We start from the raw sequence: 18,692 nt of genomic DNA, 5'->3' as shown, positions 1-18,692 counted from the left end.
ATATATATATATATATATATATATATATATATATATATATATATATATATATATATATATATATATGCATGCGCCAAAGGCTTGTCAAGCGCCACACACATAATACAGTTCGGCTGCGGTACGGTGCGACTAGAAGAGTTAGTACTAAGTAGTATTGCACTATTGCAGTCACCGAAACCAAGGAGAATGGGGGAATGTATCTTTTTTTTTTAATTTGTAATGCTGAAGAATGGGAGAATAATACTTCGAGTAATGTGTCTGTGTGTGTACGTGCGTGTGCGTGTGTTTTTCACGCGAACAGGACCTGCATACACCACAACAAAAATCTTGTTTTCCAAAAGCGGGTGTTTTTATTTCACATTTTTTATTTCACAATTTATTCGTTAGAAGAGAAAATTCGTAGCACCCCTTTCTTATATATCGCCGTGTCCAACCGCGAGCCGTCGGAAATTGTTAGCCCCATTGGGACTTTTCTCTCACGAGCAGTGCGGGTCGTGTTCTGAAACCATCTATACAATTAAGTGATGAAAAATGGTGCAAACGGAGGCTGCGCCTGGTAGTGCTGAAGGGAAGCAGAGTTTGTAAAGAACACTTTCGGCGGCCGCAGGTGACAGATGCCCCTTGGAAGTCTCTTAAGTCTTCAGGCTTGACCTTTATTGAACAGTCCGAGTAGATGGCGCGAGTTTCGACCATCCGTGCAAGCAAGCCACAGGGTGGCGATTCCATCAGACGAGCGGGAAGCTGACCAGGTCGGCGATCCTGCACTGGTTACCGGCGTCCTTGGCCAGCCGCATGTAGCCGTGCTCGCCCCAGCCGCGGCCCCAGCTGTGCATGGAAGGCGAAGGAACAGATGAGTCAACAGTAATAATTGATTTCTTTCGGCACAAAAGATACCTAAGGCTCTCACTGGTAAAAACTTGTGAAATCAATAAAAAGAAGAAAGGTCAATTTTTGAAGAAAGACACCGTGCAGACCAGCCGCGAGATACATTGAAACAAGTCTATGCTGTTCATTTGTGTTGGATAGCTCAGTGGTTACAGCGTTCGGCTGCTGAGCGCTGCAGAGTCGTTTGTTCAATCTCAAGCGACACGCCCGCATTGCGATGGAGGCGAGGTGCAAAAAACACCTGTGTATTTAGTTGCCCGCTGAAAAGCCGCAGGCGGTTCAAACGAAGCCTAAAGTGCTGCTTTGGCGCGTAGGAATCAATGTCAGTGATGATCCTGAATATACAAATTCATACCGAACAATTCTGGACAAAAGCATTTTCAAACGAGAAAGGATTTATAAGCGCAGTTTTTTCATATATATTGTAAGATTTCACTATACCAATCTACAATATCCGCAGAGATCCCGTCGGCAGGCTTCCATGTTTTTTTGTTTTGTTTTTTTTTTGGGGGGGGGGAGTAAAACGTTGCTATCGTCAAAAGCGTTCCCCATTAGTTTTTTTATGGCAGTCTTAACTGTATACCATGCGAGTGATGGAAACACTACAAAGGAAAGGTTTTGCTACATATCGGAAGAATGGACCATTATTTTCAATGGTCCATTCCAAATGGTCCAAATCGGCCGAGGTCAAATTTCGGGGCTGGCCCGGGTAAAATTTGGAGGCTGCCATCGTATCGAGCACATTTAAATTAGCCTGAAGATAGATTTTGGTCCAAATCAATGAAGGTCAAATTTCGGGGGTGAGATGGGCAACATTTCGGAAGCAAACCCGGGTCTCATTTGGAGAGACCATCGCATTGGCCATGGTCAAAATATGCTTGTCATCTGACTTAAAGCTGTTGCTATGAAGTCGCTAAGTGCGAAGGTCACTTCAATGTCATATGCAGAGGCGGGCATTTGACCTCAAAAATCTGGACCTCACCTCAACCTCAAAAAGAATTTGCAGACCTCACTCAACCTCAACCTCATCAGTTGAGGTCACCTTAGACGCCCTCACCTCACTTTTCCTGAGGCCACTGCTGACCTCACTCAACCCCAACTCAACATCAAATTGTGAGGTTAAGGTCGGCTGCTCGACCTCAGAAAACTAACGAAAAGCAAAACAAAAAGCGATTAAGAAGTTTTTCAGTCAAAAACAATTCTGAGAATCCTGTGAGACAGGAAAGCCAAAATGATAATGGTATTATTTAATAAGGTGTCTACAGACACTACTGATGTGCACGCAATAGGAGACGCTTATAATCTGGGATGAACCCTCAGAGAGTATATGGCTTGCGGGCAGGGGTGTCCCATATGCGGTTACCACCAGTACGTCGGTGAGTACTTTATACGTGTCAATACTTGGCAACCTGCTTCGTGTATACTTGTTCGTATTGAAAGCCTCTCGCTCATTCACGCACGAACCGGCAATGACAAACAAAGCCTTTCCACACCATCTACCAGAGATAGGGAGGACGGGGGAGGTATTCTTGATACTTGTCGATGTACTTTCCAATGAGACGATTATGGAGACGCATATCAGTATATTCTGATTTTCTAGCTCTATCCGGCCTAGCGAGAATGCTCTTTTCAGTCATCTGTATGTTGTCTTCGAAAACACTTAACAAGCTGCGACGACTGCAGTACACCAAAAGAGGCACGCTGTATTTATGTCTGTGTAGAAGCGAGTGGCTCCTTTTATTAATGCAAAACCATTAGATGGCTCACTTTCCAGGTCATATCCGCAAGGCACGGTGCCATGCGACGTCACGAGCCGACGAGTCACGCGACGATGATGATGACGTCACATAATTATTCAATGCAAATTAATATAATTGGGTAACGCTAAGACTAATTGGTATTGTTAGTGATGGCATCATATGAGTGTGACGCCATACCAAGTCACGTGACGGCGATGTAATGTGCCATAAACCTAGTCACGTGACTGCGCTGTAATATGAAATCACACCTGCTCACGTGAAAACGATGTAATTTCTCGTCATACCAGGCCCCCATCCACCCCATTTCAAGATCCATATGGATCACACATTACTACACATGCGCGCATGACGCATTACAAAGAGTGCCCACAATCCGGCCCACATTAAGAACATCAGTCGGATTGTCCAGCAGGTAAACGCGCCAGTTCTCATGTATATCATGCTGCCAATATCATGCAACGACACATGCCTTTGACTCTCGAGATGATGGCGATGATGGTGTTAACAGTGTATCCTTATGAGCCCGGGGAAGTCTGATATACCGATACCAAATTAAAAGTTGCCAGAATATTGATTAAATATTGTATATTGCCCAGCAACCGAAGACAATTATTGTGCGGGAAAATAGGAATACCTGCACCTAATAATTAAGGATGATGGTGTTCCTGGGAGGTCAAGGCCCTCCCCCGTTTGCACCACTTCCCTCCAGGTGGCGATAATAATGGTTTCGAAATCCTGGGAAATCTCCGATGAATTGGTGAACCCGCGGAATTTTGAAAGAAAGGGCTAGATTACGTCTTCGAACACTGTGCCAACTATTAAAATCACATGGGTCAAAACAACTGCCCTACAATGGGCAGCGTGAACCGCTCTCTCTGTTAGGATCACCACGGCTCTCCGCTCAAATGTCCCCGCAGCGAAATCTTTTGCCGAGCCCCCCCCCCCCTACCCCCCCCTACCCCCCCCCCCTCCCAATCTGCCCACCACCCCTACCCCGGGGGGAAAAAACCGCCTAAGTACTCATACGCCTAAACAGAATTCTGGGTACCATTTCGTCAACCAGTCTGAGACAAGCTGCTTTAAGGAAATCACTTGTTTTCCTTCAAAACTGAACTAGTCAACGATACGCCCGCACCCTCGACGTTTTTTGTCCGCGAGCACCACTCGAGCATTCTGCGAAGCTGTTTAAGGAGAACGATGGGTCTCTGAAAAATAGTTAAAGGAAAGATAACGTGTAGTGCCTGGTCGTCCGCAAGGCAGGCCGCCAACCTAACTGATCCCATACGAGAAAAAAAAGAGAATGATTAGAAACATACAAACAAAAATGGCACACTAAAAACAGAAGCGAACAACAGTGTGCCCCATTAAACGTCATATTAGAAGGTTTGAAAAAGCGACTCAGCAGAACAGCGCGAGCATGTAATCAGGTCCATCCACACATCTTCATTAAAAAGAAAGGAAAAGGAATCAGCCACCACATCATCATACATTCATTATAGTTTTGCATTTTTTCGCCGCTGCAACACCACTATGCTGGCGCGTTCGCCTCGTGTTGTGGTGTTGCGGCTTAATAAGCGAATTTCGGAGAAGGAACAAGGAACAGGAGACCAAAGGGAGGTTATTCGGAAGGATCAAAAAGCGAGATTATATTTGTATCTGCTTGCACTATGGAACGCGAATATACATAATTAGTGTGAGATTCGAAATGGGAAGACACCGATCAAAAGTTTCGACGGTTTTACACGATTTTCTGGCTTCGTGCTTTTTAAATCAAATCAGCAGGTGTCATTGTTAGGAACCACCTGAATCAAATTCTCTCGCCTGTACCGATTACTCCAGTTTGTGTTAAGTCAGCTTGTAATAGGATCTCCTTTATTCGACTGCAAGGCAAGAGCCATAACGTCAGAGCTGGCAACGAGCATGAACACGAAGCAGTCTTGCTTGGGGCCATCCGTGCTGCGACGAATTTATTGCATGCTTGTTGGACTGAACTTATTTGTTTGCGGCATCAAACAAAGCTACCGTGGGTCAACGTGAGTTACGTGCTTCGCGCGCTCCCGGGAGTTTGAGCCGACCGGCAGGCAGCCGGTTGCTACGCCAGCGGGGCAAGGGGAGGGAGGGAGAGTGGCGCGCTGTGACACTCCTTCCGGGAAGACCAGAGGGATGCGTCTTCCTGTAGGCTCGGACTGAACGGACTTTACGGCGCAGCACCGGAAGCTAAGAGGGAACTGTGGCATCCGGTTGTCCAAACAGGGGAAACCGAACGCCAAGCGTTATCATTGCATGAACATTGCGGCGGTGCCCTGCAACTCAGCTTCGGAAGTGGCACTCGTCGGAGTAAGACGTGGAAACTGCAAAAAGTCTCGACCTCAAAATTTTGACCTCACCGAATGACGACCCCACTCAACCTCAAACTCACGCTTAGGTTGAGGTCCGATTTTCTGACTCACTCACAAAATTTCGAGCCGTCGCCGACCTCACCTCGCGACGTGAGGTTGAGGTCGACCTCATGGGGTCGAAACCTCAGGAGGTTGCCCACCTCTGGTCATATACGCACACCGAACTGAAACTCAAGTTTTGCCTTGAATAGATACAGCAGAGTAGGCCACACGAACCTCAGCAGTACTGAACCCATTTTACTCGCCTAGGACAGTCGTTCAATTGTTAAAAACGTGGTTACATTTAGCTGGACACCTGTTCTATTTACACGGAGAGAGAGACAGAAACGTAGGGCAAAAATTCATCCCTTTACTCAACAAAACATTCGCTAGTTAGAGCACATACAGTAAATACAGAACTGTAAAATACAAGCATTTGCGATAGAGATGGTTGTACACACAGTTGCATATCAGAATAAAATGCATAAAGCAGACAGGAATGTCAGCAAAATTATCCGGCATGGAATGTTACTAGCATGACGGATTTATCTCTTTCAGACACTCATTGAGTTCTGCTATCGAGAAAAATCTGAAAATTTGCATGTGTATTAGCCGATACTGGTAAAATATTCTCCAAACTGTTTTGCTAGCCTAATTCTCGAACGTTTGTATAAAGACCAATCTAGCAAGCCTTGGCAAACCATTCCTGTATTGATAGCAGAGTTCATTACCCTCTACATATGTTCGATTTCGTTCATATTGGTCAGAATAGTGTGACTGCAGTGCGCGCAGCTCTTTAATAGTAGCTTGCTATATTCGTATAAATATCGGCATCTCCTTCGGCATTTCCTTCGGACGCCGCCGCCCTCGCCGCTTTTTTTTTCCACGCGAGAGAAAAAAAAAGGCACTGGCGTAGAGTCACGTGGGAGAAGCGAGAGCCCGCCACAACTGTTTGCCGGTGTCCGGCGCCTCTTTCGATTCGAACACCGCGCCGCTCCGTTGCTGCCGCGGTTTTCGGCTCTGTCGTCGCCGCGCCGTAGAGGAGGCCGGCTGTGAGATTGTGGCCTCACGGAACCCTCCCCGGCGGATTGAGCCACGGCCGGTCTCGAGGGGAGCGCGCGCTTTTCTTCATGAAAGAGCGCGCGCGCCCCACTCGAGACCGGCCGTGATTGAGCATAGACCGTCCACATCCGGTCACGTTACCAGCGCCGCCCAGCTGACCGTGGGCCCGCTGCGATCGTTGGGGTAACCCTGGTTGGTAGAAAGTCAATAGGTTTTGGACACTGTCAAGAGGGAGACAGCACCACGGCTACAGCTTTCGCTCAGGTTAGCGCGTTACTCAACAGAGCGTAAACACTTGCTTCTTTTTTGTTTTTACATATGCCTTTTAGCCATTCCCTTCAGGTAATTCTTTCTTCCAGATTTCAATAATGTACAATCATTATAGCCCATTATAGCAACATTTTCGGCTCACTGGATGGCAGTGCGCGAGAAGCGGATGCCACCGGCCATTAGTGGCAGGGCACCATCAGGAGAGGTGTGCGTGACCCACCTGTTCTTGACGATCCAGTATTTGGTCCCCTCGTCGGTGACTCCGTATCCGACGATCAGCACCGCATGAGTCAAAGCGTGCAGGCCGCACTCGTCGTCCCTGTACACGCCTGCGCCGAAATCACGCGTCCAGCTCAAATCCCCGTTTTCATATTTGCTCAGTCCGTGTGACAACATAAACTGCAGCCCGATTGTGCCTCACTGCCTACATGTTTTACGTCCCAGTACGAGTTCGTGGGCTGGATTCCCTGCCACGACGACCCCTTTGCGACCTCTCGGACAGGAAAAGAAACACGGGACAAACAATTACAAACTATGACAAACAATAGTTTGTCCTTCATATCTCGTAACGTTCACCGTCAAGACGGACATACTAACGGACGGACGGACGCACTGATCGATGTCATACCTCCTCCATAGAATCGGAAGCTGAGCAGCTTGGCATACACGGCGCCTGACACTGGTCCCACGGTGGCAACGGCCACCTCGACCATCCGTTCGTCTCCTTTCTCCACTGTCACCGTGCCCGTAACAGTAGCGCCCACGCTGTCGTTCCTGAAGTGGCACACGCCGCGCTGCACAACAACGAGCAGAAACGTCAATGACACGCGCGCCTATCAAACCTGCTGACAGTTTGCGAGTTGGTCACCATCACGGAGGGACAATGTGAGAACAGATTCTGCTGATAGGAGCACGCGAGTATTGTGTTTCGTCAGGGTGCAGCTTGGTCGTGAGTACGATAGATGGCGCCGCCACTCAATCAGTATCTTTGGTAAAACGTTTCCGCCTCGGTGGCCACGCTTCTACTCGGCGGCAGCGTCCTACGAGAGCCACTGGTAAAGTCGAAGCATCATCAAGTGGATACTGTTCTTTGCTCGTACCAGGCTTTCTTTTCGCCGTAGCATTGACACGTAGCGTGTCAGCTTAACCGCGACTATGAGGAGAGTGGAGAAAGAGGAAGGCAGGCAGAAAGGCCCGTCAGCAAGAGAATGGGAGTCAGCTGGAGAGAGGAGTTAATGAAATTTTGAAATAAGCCTGACTTAAGATGGGTGGAATAGACCCTCGCCTTCAGAGAACGTAACATGGTTGATAACGATGAAGACGCCAGAGTATTTTCAAAGGGGCGCTGAATCCGTAATAGTCTTAATGTTGTCAAAGGGGCGCTGTAGCCGTGACAATCCTCCCTCGGGGAACAGCTCGGGACGTGGGGCGGAGCGATAGGAGGGCACACCTTTTCCTTGTACGGGTAGCTCTCGGCAGTGTCAATGGCCCCGCGGTCTCGGACGCACCGGAAGGCGTTGTCCATGAGGCCACCCTCGCAGCCGCTGTTCTCGTATCTCTCGCCACAGCAGTCCAGCAGGTCCTGGGCGCTCAGCTCCACCAGGTTGCCAGTCTTGCGAGCATGTTGGCCCTCAATGGCGGCCGCCTGCCGACGTGAATGTTGCGCCAAAGGAGCGAGGGAGGAAGAGCTGTTACTACTGGTGTTATTAGTATTGAATTTTTATTCCTAAGGCTGCGCTGTGAGCGATACAATGCACTTTTTTTTTTCATTTCGCCTCTGTCGAAACCTAATGAAGTAGCCAGGGTCGAACCCGTCATATCGTGCTCAGTACCAGAACGATAGAAGGATAATAGGGAAGAGGCAAGGCAAGGAAGTCAACCACAAGGCTGTTCGGGTTGGCTGCCCTGCACTGGGAGAAAGGAATGAGGGACTGTAAAAGGGAAAGAGGGAAGACATGAGGAGCAAGGACATTAGGTACGGAAATGCTTGCTGCCAAGTTAGAATCTCTCACACAAGCATGGCGCCCTCCGGTATCGAAACAGTGGTTTGCAGGCGTTGAAGGCGCCGCAGGCTTGTTGTGGCCACAGCAGAACATCTAAGCACTGAGCCAAAGAGGTGGTTTAGGGATAAACAGCCGTGCGTACAGTAATGCACGAAAGCAACGTTGTGAAGAATTCAGACGCGGAAAGAACCGTTCCGTCGCAGCAAAGCTGTGGTGTCAGCATTTGTCAGTAGCCCACAGAATAAAAGTCACCTGTTGAAAGAACTTGGCGGTGTTTAAGTGTCCTGCCGATGGACCCTTCACTCGCCTGTGCCGAAAACTCCTAGTCCAGCTTGGGACACCGCTCATTAAACTCAAAAAAGCTGCGTGTACATCTACTGTCTCAGTGAATATCGGCGCTCACAAGACGTGATTCTGCGCCTCTTGTCAGTAAAGTGTAATTTGGAAATGATGCGTCTCGCGCGTGTTTTTCTATCACTTCCAACATCTGCGACAATCTCTTCTCCCAGCAGCGCGTTCATCACGACGTTTGTTCAAAAGCATAAGCGTACACTGCAGCGTCTGCATGGTTACACGTCTACTTTTAATGACGAATTTCTACCAACAGGAATCGAATGAATGACCAGACTCTACTGTCATGGAACGTCATCCTGCTAAATTTAAGGAGCTGTTACTGTCTGACCTTGAACATAAAAATTACCTTAAGTTCCTTTTACAGTCCAAGTTTGATGTGCTTGAACAACTCATTTGTACCTCCCTTGCTCTGTTTGATTGCATTCTTGGAATTGTTTAACTGGATTTTTATTTGACTGTATTTTATTGATTGTAGTGGAATTGTATTTATTGTACTCATATATTTTAACTGATTTCCTGGATTTTATTTTTTTCGTTTCAACTCCTATGACTTTGATCCGTGTATTGTTCTATGTACGCCCCCCCCCCCCTCTCTCCATGTAATAATCATGTAAAGGGTCCTTAAGGGTCCAATATAAGTGATGATGATGTGGTTGTATAGCAAAGACAGAAAGCTTTACCAAGACACGCAGATTCGGATTCCTGGAAGTTGACTGGAAATGTTTATCTTTTTTTTTTCTCGTCTATAATGTTGCTTTCAGCGAGCTAGTTGCTTCCAGAGTTCCCGCAAGCCAATGCTTCGAGGGGCTGCGAGATTCAACGCTCCTGAGCCAGCATCAAAAGGTCGCCACGTGACTGGCGTCCTCACCGCGCTGAAGGCCCAGCATGAGCCGCACTTTCCCTGGTCCTTGATGGGAGAGACGAGCTGTTTGCGCCAGTCCACCGACGGGGGCATCCTGGGTCCGAGATTCTCGGGAGGCAGGAACGTGGACGTGTTCTGTGGGCCCAGGAACGTCGGGTGGAGCCTGATGCCTCCCCCCATCAGCTCTTCAAACTCGTGCTGCAGCTGAACATGAGGTACGGGCACACCAATAAAAAAAACCAAGCTCACTCGGGCACACTAACACATAAAAAAATGTCGAGGACAAAAACTTATTTTGATTACAAGTCAGGGAGGCACGAAAAGAAAGGCAGCACGAAGTTTCATGTTAGGCAAGACGACGGAGTAAATAGTCTTGTAAGAATCAGGTGACGTTGGGCTGGCTTGCTTGTAGGATGAGCATTGAGAGTCAGTTCTCATTGCACGCTTCCCTTTCCTTTCTCTCTCTTTCAACAACTTTCTGTACTATTACATTCACTCTTTTGTATCTTCTCATCTGTACGTCTCTTTCTGTATCCTATATTTTCCGATATTATTTAGAGGCTATTTTATAACATTTTGAAGTGTAATTGTTCCTTTTTTATGTGTTATAGCATTACTGCCATAACTTACACAAAATCTGCCGGTCCGGTGTTGTGTGATGACGCCACCTTCCGGAACGCCTCCGCCCACTACCCGGCCACCTTTGTATTCCACCCTTCAGGATCCTCCACTCACCACCGAATACGCCCATACACCCGCCAGTACCTTCACACCAACCACTCACTTCCACCTGTCAAAATCTCCCCTACTGCTAACCACCCACATTTACCCTCTACCTACGCTCACCGTCGATAAGCTTTCACCCACCACAAACCAACCTTCCGCTACCCTACCGAACTAGACCCCCCTCCACCCCCTTCACCGTTCAAAATCCACTCCGCAACTACCCACTCAACCAGCCAACCTCATCCCTACCGAAGCTTACCCCCCGCCCTTCAGAAGGTCCTACCCACCGTCCATCCACCCAACTCTAGATGCCTCCACCTACGAGAAACCCCCGCGTCAAGTAAAAGCGAACGCGAAATACAATTCAAAGCCGCAACGGGTGGGCGATCATGTCTATATAGAGCAGCGAAATGTACAGCCAATACTGCGAACGCAGATTTCTCCTATCACCACGTTTGATCGTCTGTGCATTTTTTATCGCCTGCGGCACAGTAGTTGTGAACGAAGAGACTATACCTTCTATCTCTATCAGCGTCACTTAATATTCCGTCTCTCTATCGACTTGGAACTCACACACTTTTTTATTTTATTATAGTTATTTACATATACCCTCAGGGCTTGAAGCATTATAGAGGGGAGTGGGTTAATACAATGAAACATAACAGGTGATCAATAAAACAGTTTTGAAGTTCTAGCGAGCTCAGGTTCGTTAAACAGAATATATCTTGCAATACGTATATATTGCAACTCGCCACTCGCCAAATGCATTAAACTGAGATGTACCTGCAGTTTAAGTGAATCAGGCACATTGAAACTAGCTCAAGGACAAAAATAGGACCCACATGGAGTCAGGTCTATAATTGACTTAAGACGGACTGATGCATCTATCGTGATAGCGCTACACGCAGAAAGCCTGCACAAGCCCAATATGTCATTCGCTGTGCCAAATCCCGCTTGCTTACTACCATATCTCGTTGGTTTCACATAGGAGTTCCCTATATCGTTTCTATATGTTCGCTAGGTCCTAAGATTGCGCTTAAAAAAGGTGTCATGCTAGGCACTGTTCACCCGCGGTGGCTCGGCTCAGTGGCTGTGACGTTAAGCACGAGGTAAGGGTGTTCGGCTCCAGCGGCCGAATTTAGGTAGGGTGAAATATCAAAACGCCGGCGCAAGGAGATCTCCAAATGGTCGAAATAGGGAGCCTAGCCGAGCCTACACAGGGTGTTTCACTTAAGATTTTACACAATTAAAAAAAACGGCTTTTTTAGGTTAGAAAATGCATTTTTCGGCATAGCATTGTGAATGGTGTAGTACATCATAATACAGCTAAGACGTGCTAACTAGCAGGCTGGTTAACTAATATTCAATAGTTCTCTTTCTTCCTACTATTGTTCGGCTTCTTAATTATTGAGAGGCGTGTAGCCCACTGTAATATCAATATCAGTTTTTAGAATGTTGGAAATACGGTTACCCTCGGCGCTGTGGCCCAACAAATTTTGATTATTTCGGTGAATTACGTACACTGGAAAGTTCGCTTTGCATGCAAGCTTCTCGAAAACTCATGTATTTTGCCGCGATGTAGCTGAAATTTGTTGGGCCACAGAGCAGAGGGTAATCGCGATTACGAAATTCTAAAAACTGTTATGGGTATTACTTATGTTTCAAGCCTTAATAAGGTATGCAATTTCATGCACCCAAAACTATATAACACCCTGTTCTTAAACCACGCTCACAGCATTGATCCTCCACTTCTCAGAGTCGCCCTGCCTTACGCCTCCAGTACAGTGCAAAGAGTAATTGGGGGCGTTTGTCCCTCGTCAGCATCTAAGACAGAGCGACAGTTTTGTTTCCATTGAACAAAAAGTCTCGATTTGACTTCTACGGCTCTCGCCGCCTCTGGATGTATCCACCTCCCCCCAAATACATAGCGCATGCGTCCACTTACCAGGTCACCATACTGGTTCATCCTGAGCTTGAACGAGACGAGTCCGCGACCGTACCTCTCGTTGTGCCTGGCGATCGTGTAGCGGTTGTCGAGGAAGATCTTCCTTCGGAATGCCTCTTCTTCCACGCTCCTGTAGCTTTTGTCTGCGCGTCGAGCATTGCAAAACCTTATGGCACTAATAACAAGGCTCGCGAAACATCTGTTTACATAGGTGTGACTGCTAATTGGCCGAGGTGTTTCCCGCTCGGTGCAGTGACTGGCCTCGTCAACAATCGCGGTCTGCCAGGACATGTGACACGGCCAACGGCGGCGCTCCTATACGCAACGCAGCTATTCGGGGACTGCACAAGCAACGGGCAATCGTCACAGACAACGAGGATATCAGTGACTCAGTTGTGACAGCCAGCTACACTCTAAACAAGAATACGCCTATATGGGAGTAGAAAGGGAGGAAGTTGTCCTCTGGAGCACTTTCTTTTATGCGCTAGAGGGCAACTTACTCCTATAGCGCTTACTGCTCTAGCTACGAAAAGTAATGTTCAACAGCCACGCAAGAGGAGAGCAGTTCATATTAGTAGCGAGGTGCCAGAAGTGGCAAGGGAATACGTCTACCTAGGGCAGGTAGTGGCTGCTTATCCGGATCATAAGACGGAAATAACTATAGGAATAAGAACGGGATGGAGCGTATATGGCAGGTTCCCAATATACTTCAAGTGAAAAATGTATACAACAGCTGTATCTTTACCGGTACTCACCTACGGGGCAGAAACATGCAGGCTAGCGAAAAATGTTGAGCTTAAGTTAAAGACAACGCAGTGAGCTATGGAAAGAAAAATGTCAGGTGTGACGCTAACATATCGGAAGTGGGCAGAGTGGGTGTGGTAACAAACGCGTGTTAATGACATCCTAGTTGAAATCAAGAGAAAGAAATGGGCTTGGGCATGTAATGTGACGCGAAGGCAAGACAACCGCTGGTCCTTAAGGGTAACGGAATGGATTCCAAGAGAAGACAAGAGTGGCAGGGGGGGGGGGGGGGGGGGCGGTTGCAGAAGTTAGGTGGGCGGATGAGATTAAGAAGTTTGCGGGCATAGGGTGGGTGCAGCTGGCAAAGGACAGGGTTAATTGGAGATACATTATAAAGGCCTTTGCCCTGCTGTGGGCGTAGTCAGGCTGATGATGATGATAACCTCAAAGAGACGCGTACCAAAACAAAGAGGACAAAGCACGAACTTTCAACTGGTCTAATCTTTCGTTTCGCGTTCTATCTACATGCGCCTGCGGCGTTCGTCACGGCTTGCCGCTGATTTTCTTTGCTGCACATACATGCCTTAAACTAGATAAGCCATGTCTTTCAGCCTCTTCAAGCCAATACCGTCTTTGCCGCGGACCGCCGAAAATCGGTGACTGCAGCGCGGTCTCTAGCCCTTGTATGCTGCTATAGATAAGCGCCGTGAACCTGCGACATCACTATTCTCCTCTGAATTATAGTGTGTCTCCTCGTAGCATAAGATATCGTAAGGAGAGCCAGGTTACTATTGGCAAAGGCGGTACAAGCGCTATAGATGCCTGTGCCTGCCATACATACTCACTGTCCTGTCGTGAACGCGCTGATTGGTGCACTGACACAGTTCGTGCACAAAAAATGCCCATTGTTTCCGCTTTAATAGTATTCCTAGACCTCTCCTGCTTTAATAACATTCTGTTGGGCCCAGTTTGTGCGTTATGATAATACAGATGATCGATGTGCGCAAAACATTAGACGAACCACGTGTGTGGAAAGACGTACATCGGGCAAACAGGGCGCTGCATAAATGAGCGACTCAGGGAGCATGCGCTAAATGTAAGGAACGAAAGTGACAAAGGTGCACACCTTGTGTCGCACGTTATTAACTGCAGCAACTGTGCACCACGATTCCAAGATACGGCGATTCTGGACAGGAGCAGAAATGAACACGCGCGGCTGGCTCTCAAAGCATTCCATATTAAGAAAAAAGCGGAAGGATGTGTCAGCGATACTTCTTATCACTTTACTCAGCCGAATTGAAGTTTTTGTGCTCGCGTCGTTTCCAGTAATCTCACATGACTGGAAATTTTTTGTTCGCTTGCGCAGGTGTGGAAAAGTGTATATATGTGCGTTGGTGAATAAAACAGTTGTTAGTGTTGCCCCAGACCTTGTGTTTCTCCCGTGTACGTGGTTCGTATAATGTTTTGCGCACATCGATCATCTCTATTATCTCCTGCTTTGCGTTCATTGTATCCTTTGCCTTTTCGCAATTGAGCTCACGAGCGCGTCCAACGAGTGTTTTCCTAAACTTCAACCATATGCTACCTCTCCCCATCTCTCCCGTGAAGCGATAACTCAATTTTTCGTATCATTGCTGAATATAACATAGAGGAGCCGTAGGCGATTACCGCACTTCGTTGGGCGAGTAAGCGGAGGAACAATGCAGGGAGTGGCATGGCAATGCAGGTAGGGGACCACACCCTTTCATCTGCAACTCCCTGCATTGTCACGCTAGCAGGTTCATGAAAATCGACCGACGCCATTGGCTGCAAGGTCCTTCGTTCTTGAGTTGTATTCGACGGTAGTCTATATATGGTTCCCTTAACGTGATGTCGGCATACACGCCACGATTATACTCACGGTGCAAAGCCTTGAATTCCGCCCATTGAGCCTCGGCCCAGAAGTCTTGAAATGCAGAAGACCGTGGAACAGCCAGTTGTTCCAGGAACAGGACAATCAAAATCCACAAGGGCTTCATAGCTGCCCTGCAGGCAATTTACGCAGGTCGTGGTTGAGACTTGACTGCGTGAGAAAAACATTTAATGCACAGAATAAATCGAGGTTAGCCGTGTGGGCCATTATTCCAGGAGCCCATTGGCTTTTCCCGCCGCTCTTGCCCGATACCAGGCTTGTACGAGTTTTGGTTGAGGATGGCTCTGCTGAACACCTAGATTCCCAATGTGGTCTATCAGAGAAAAGTATATGAAGTGGCAAGTTCCTGGCGAACATTTCCAGGAGCCTTTATTCTTTTAGTGCATTACATATGACTCACGCAGTTAGTCAGCTATCGCAAAATCATCGTTTTGGCTGCGAACACTTTCCTTAGAGAAATAATGCACGACACGTGAAAGAAACAGGTCATTAAGGGTCAGTAAACAGTAGGCGATAACAGTGCTATGAAGTCACGAATTCGAATATTCGGCATTAATAACGTCTGTCTAACCGCTTAATTGCTACGGCTGTCAGAAAGCAAAGTGACGAAGCACCACTCACCCCTTGTATGACGAGGAACTATAGGTGTACGAGGGATGAAGGGCCGGCGCTTTAACGTGTCCGCCTTTTTAACCACGCTGCAGTCCATCGAAGATTGCCTTTCTCCTCTGCACAAAATTTTATCTTCTCAACGCCAGTTCCTTGGTCACATGAGTGGCGTTGGAAGCCTACGCGTCTCGTGCCCAATCCCGTGCCTTGATTGGTTATCCGAATATCCGCTCCTCCGTGCAGCGTAGAGTTTGCAGAACGGTTCCCAGGCAGTCGATACTGTGAGGACCACACGGCCTATCCTCGCGGGGTTGATTCACGCGTTCCGAGTGCGGAGAGCTCCTTCCCGGGCCCATATCTTATTTGCGTGGGTATCTCGCTATTGCGCCTGATCATTCTGAATGTATTTCATCAACTTGTTCGGTAATGCTTTCAGCGGCCTTTCTGAACCCCCAACGTACGCTAAACAAACCGTTTTTCGTCGCAGAAAGTGTTTACATCTCGACTGAATTGTGCAGCAATAGAAAAGAAAAAAATAGCGCCTTCGCTTCTGGTAGTAAAAGAGCTCATGGAAGAGCTTCGTCAAAACTGCCATTTCTTTGTTCCTCAAGGTTTTTGCTAGAAGTTACATGTACATTTAGGGGGAGGAGGGGCGTATAATACTGCTTGCCGCCCAGCTGTAAGCCTTGATGTCACAGACGGCAGCTGCCAGTGATGAAACGTGCATAAGAATGAACCGTAAAATTAAGCATCACGAAATAGGGCCCTACAGTTCTTTCTTCATAGAAGACGGTCAGCCAGTAACGCCATCTGTACACAGCAATGGATGGCAAAAGATTTACAAAGGAAAGACGCAGGAAAAATGGCTTACAGATCTGGTTTCGACCACTTGAATTATTTTCTCTCTCACACACACACACAGACACGCACACAGACAGACATGCACACACAGACAGACATGCACACACATACACACACAGACACACACGCTCACACACGCGGGCGCACACAAACACGCACACGCGCGCACACACAAACACGCACACACACGCACACAACTCGCACGCACACGCGCACGCACACACACACACACGCACAACTCGCACGCACGCACGCGCACACGCACGCACACGCGCGCACACACACACACGCACACACACACACACACACACGCACAGGAAGTAGGACTAACAGCGACAAGGGAGGAGGAGGAGGAGGAGGAGGAGGAGGAGGAGGAGGAGGAGGAGGAGGAGGAACAACTTTATTTACGTCATGGCCTAATGGCATCATGACCTAATGGCGCCGTGACGGGGGCCCAGGCGGCAACTCAGCGGAGGATCTGAGGCCTTTGTCGCGGATTTCTCCAAGCGGCTGACCGACAACAATAAGACCAGAAGCCTTCTCCGGTTCCTGCATGAAAACAGCCTACATGATTTCCTTTAATTAGTATGCAGCGAACCAAAATTATGCCTTCATGGCAAGTGTGGGAAATAAAAAAATTAACACAAATTCGAATAATTTTCCAGTCAGGTATTTAAACTTAAATTAGAATACTGGAGGCGTGTATTTTTCAAATAATGAAGAGACTATAGCACAAAACATGTTCACATCATACACAATATCTACATGGTAAGTCAAAGTAATTGTTAAAAGACATTTGGTTTTATTCAGCTGAATGGAAAATGGTAGGCGCAACAGTAAACAACTGCTAGAAACAATTTGTTGCAAGCCTCCGCGGTAGCGCAGTGGTTATGGTGATCGGCTGCTAACCCGAAAGACGCGTGTTCGATCCGAGCCGCGGCGGTTGCAATTCGATGGAGGCGAAATTCTAGAGGCCCGTGTACTGTGCGATGTTAGTGCACGTTAAAGAATCCCAGGTGGTCGAATTTCCGAGCCCTTCACTACGGCGTCCCTGATAGCCTTAGTCGCCCTGGGACATTGAACCCCCATCAACCAATCAACCTCGTTGTATTTGTTGTATCCAGGAGGCCCGTTTCCTTAGAACTTGGGCACGCCAAGTTGGGAGAAATGGGAACTTGTGCTCGAGCGACTTATCCAACTGAAAAAGATAACTGCGAAAGGCAGTGGCACGAGTGGATCGAGTCCAGGCGCTGTATCAGTGCGTGTCCCCTAGCTTTGTTAAATGTTGTTGTTGTTGTCCTCAAGAAGATAATGGACAACGTCGTCGGCACGTGGCCGCGCTTGAGACGCCGAGCCGAACGGCACTTTCAGCGCAGCAGCAAACAAAGCCTCCTTTCCTGCCAAATAATAATAATAATAATAATAATAATAATAATAATAATACTTGCTTTTTGGGGAAAGGAAATGGCGCAGTATCTGTCTCATATATCGTTTGACACCTGAACCGCGCCGTAAGGGAATGGATAAAGGAGGGAGTGAAAGACGAAAGGAAGAAAGAGGTGCTGTAGTGGAGGGCTCCGGAATAATTTAGACCACCTTGGGATCTTTAACGTGCACTGACATCGCACAGCACTCGGGCGCCTTAGCGTTTTTCCTCCATAAAAACGCAGCCGCCGCGGTCGGGTTCGAACCTGGGAACTCCGCATCAGTAGTCGAGCGCTCTAACCACTGAGCCACCGTGGCGGGTTCCCCGCAAAAACGAGAATTGGTTTTTGAGGGAAGGAAATGGCGCAATAATTGTCACATATATCTCGGTGAATGCACGAACCGCGCCGTGAGAGAAATGAGGAACCTGGGAGTGAAAGAAAAAAGAGAGAAAGAGGTGCCGTAGTGGAGGGCTCCGGAATAATTTCGACCACCTGGAGATCATTAACGTGCACTGACATTACACAGCACACTGGCGCCTTTTGCGTTTCGCCTCCATCGGAACGGGGCCGCCGCGGCCGGTTTCGAACCCGTGAACTTCAGCTCAGTAGCTGAGCCGCGGTAACCACTGAACCACCGCGACTGGCAAAACCGATTGCCTGGAATCGTTTCGCGCCTAGTTGACGAATCATAAACGACAACCATGTCTGGACACGGACGGAGGCTAAAGTAGTACATTTCGTCACCGCGAGATATTGCAATGTGTCGCGCGGCTCTCCAGCGGTTGCCTGGTAGATTAATGTGCAATAAATCCAAGTTCCTGAATGGGTCACGTGTTTGTCGGCATAGTTCTATCAACAGAAAAGCTAATGGGAAGCAACTGAAACCCTTGCTCT

At 47.9% G+C, this 18,692-nt stretch overlaps 1 protein-coding gene across 1 annotated transcript; it reads right to left on the bottom strand.

Annotated features, from left to right (window-relative positions):
* Positions 1-331: 331 nt before the first annotated feature.
* LOC144099296 (cathepsin L1-like) lies at positions 332-16,920 on the bottom strand. Its single transcript, XM_077632486.1, has 7 exons — positions 14,890-16,920; positions 12,246-12,388; positions 9,581-9,778; positions 7,806-8,000; positions 6,984-7,149; positions 6,576-6,684; positions 332-825 (listed from the first exon to the last, which is right to left on the bottom strand). The coding sequence occupies exons 1-7, from the start codon at positions 15,005-15,007 to the stop codon at positions 726-728; spliced, it is 1,029 nt and encodes a 342-aa protein (XP_077488612.1). The 5' UTR covers positions 15,008-16,920; the 3' UTR covers positions 332-725.
* Between the last annotated feature and the right edge of the window lie 1,772 nt (positions 16,921-18,692).

The sequence above is a fragment of the Amblyomma americanum genome, chromosome 7, assembly GCF_052857255.1.
Source record: "Amblyomma americanum isolate KBUSLIRL-KWMA chromosome 7, ASM5285725v1, whole genome shotgun sequence".
Lineage (NCBI taxonomy): Eukaryota > Metazoa > Arthropoda > Arachnida > Ixodida > Ixodidae > Amblyomma > Amblyomma americanum.
Note: the sequence above shows the minus strand (reverse complement) of the source record. Positions and strands in the feature narration are given on the sequence as shown.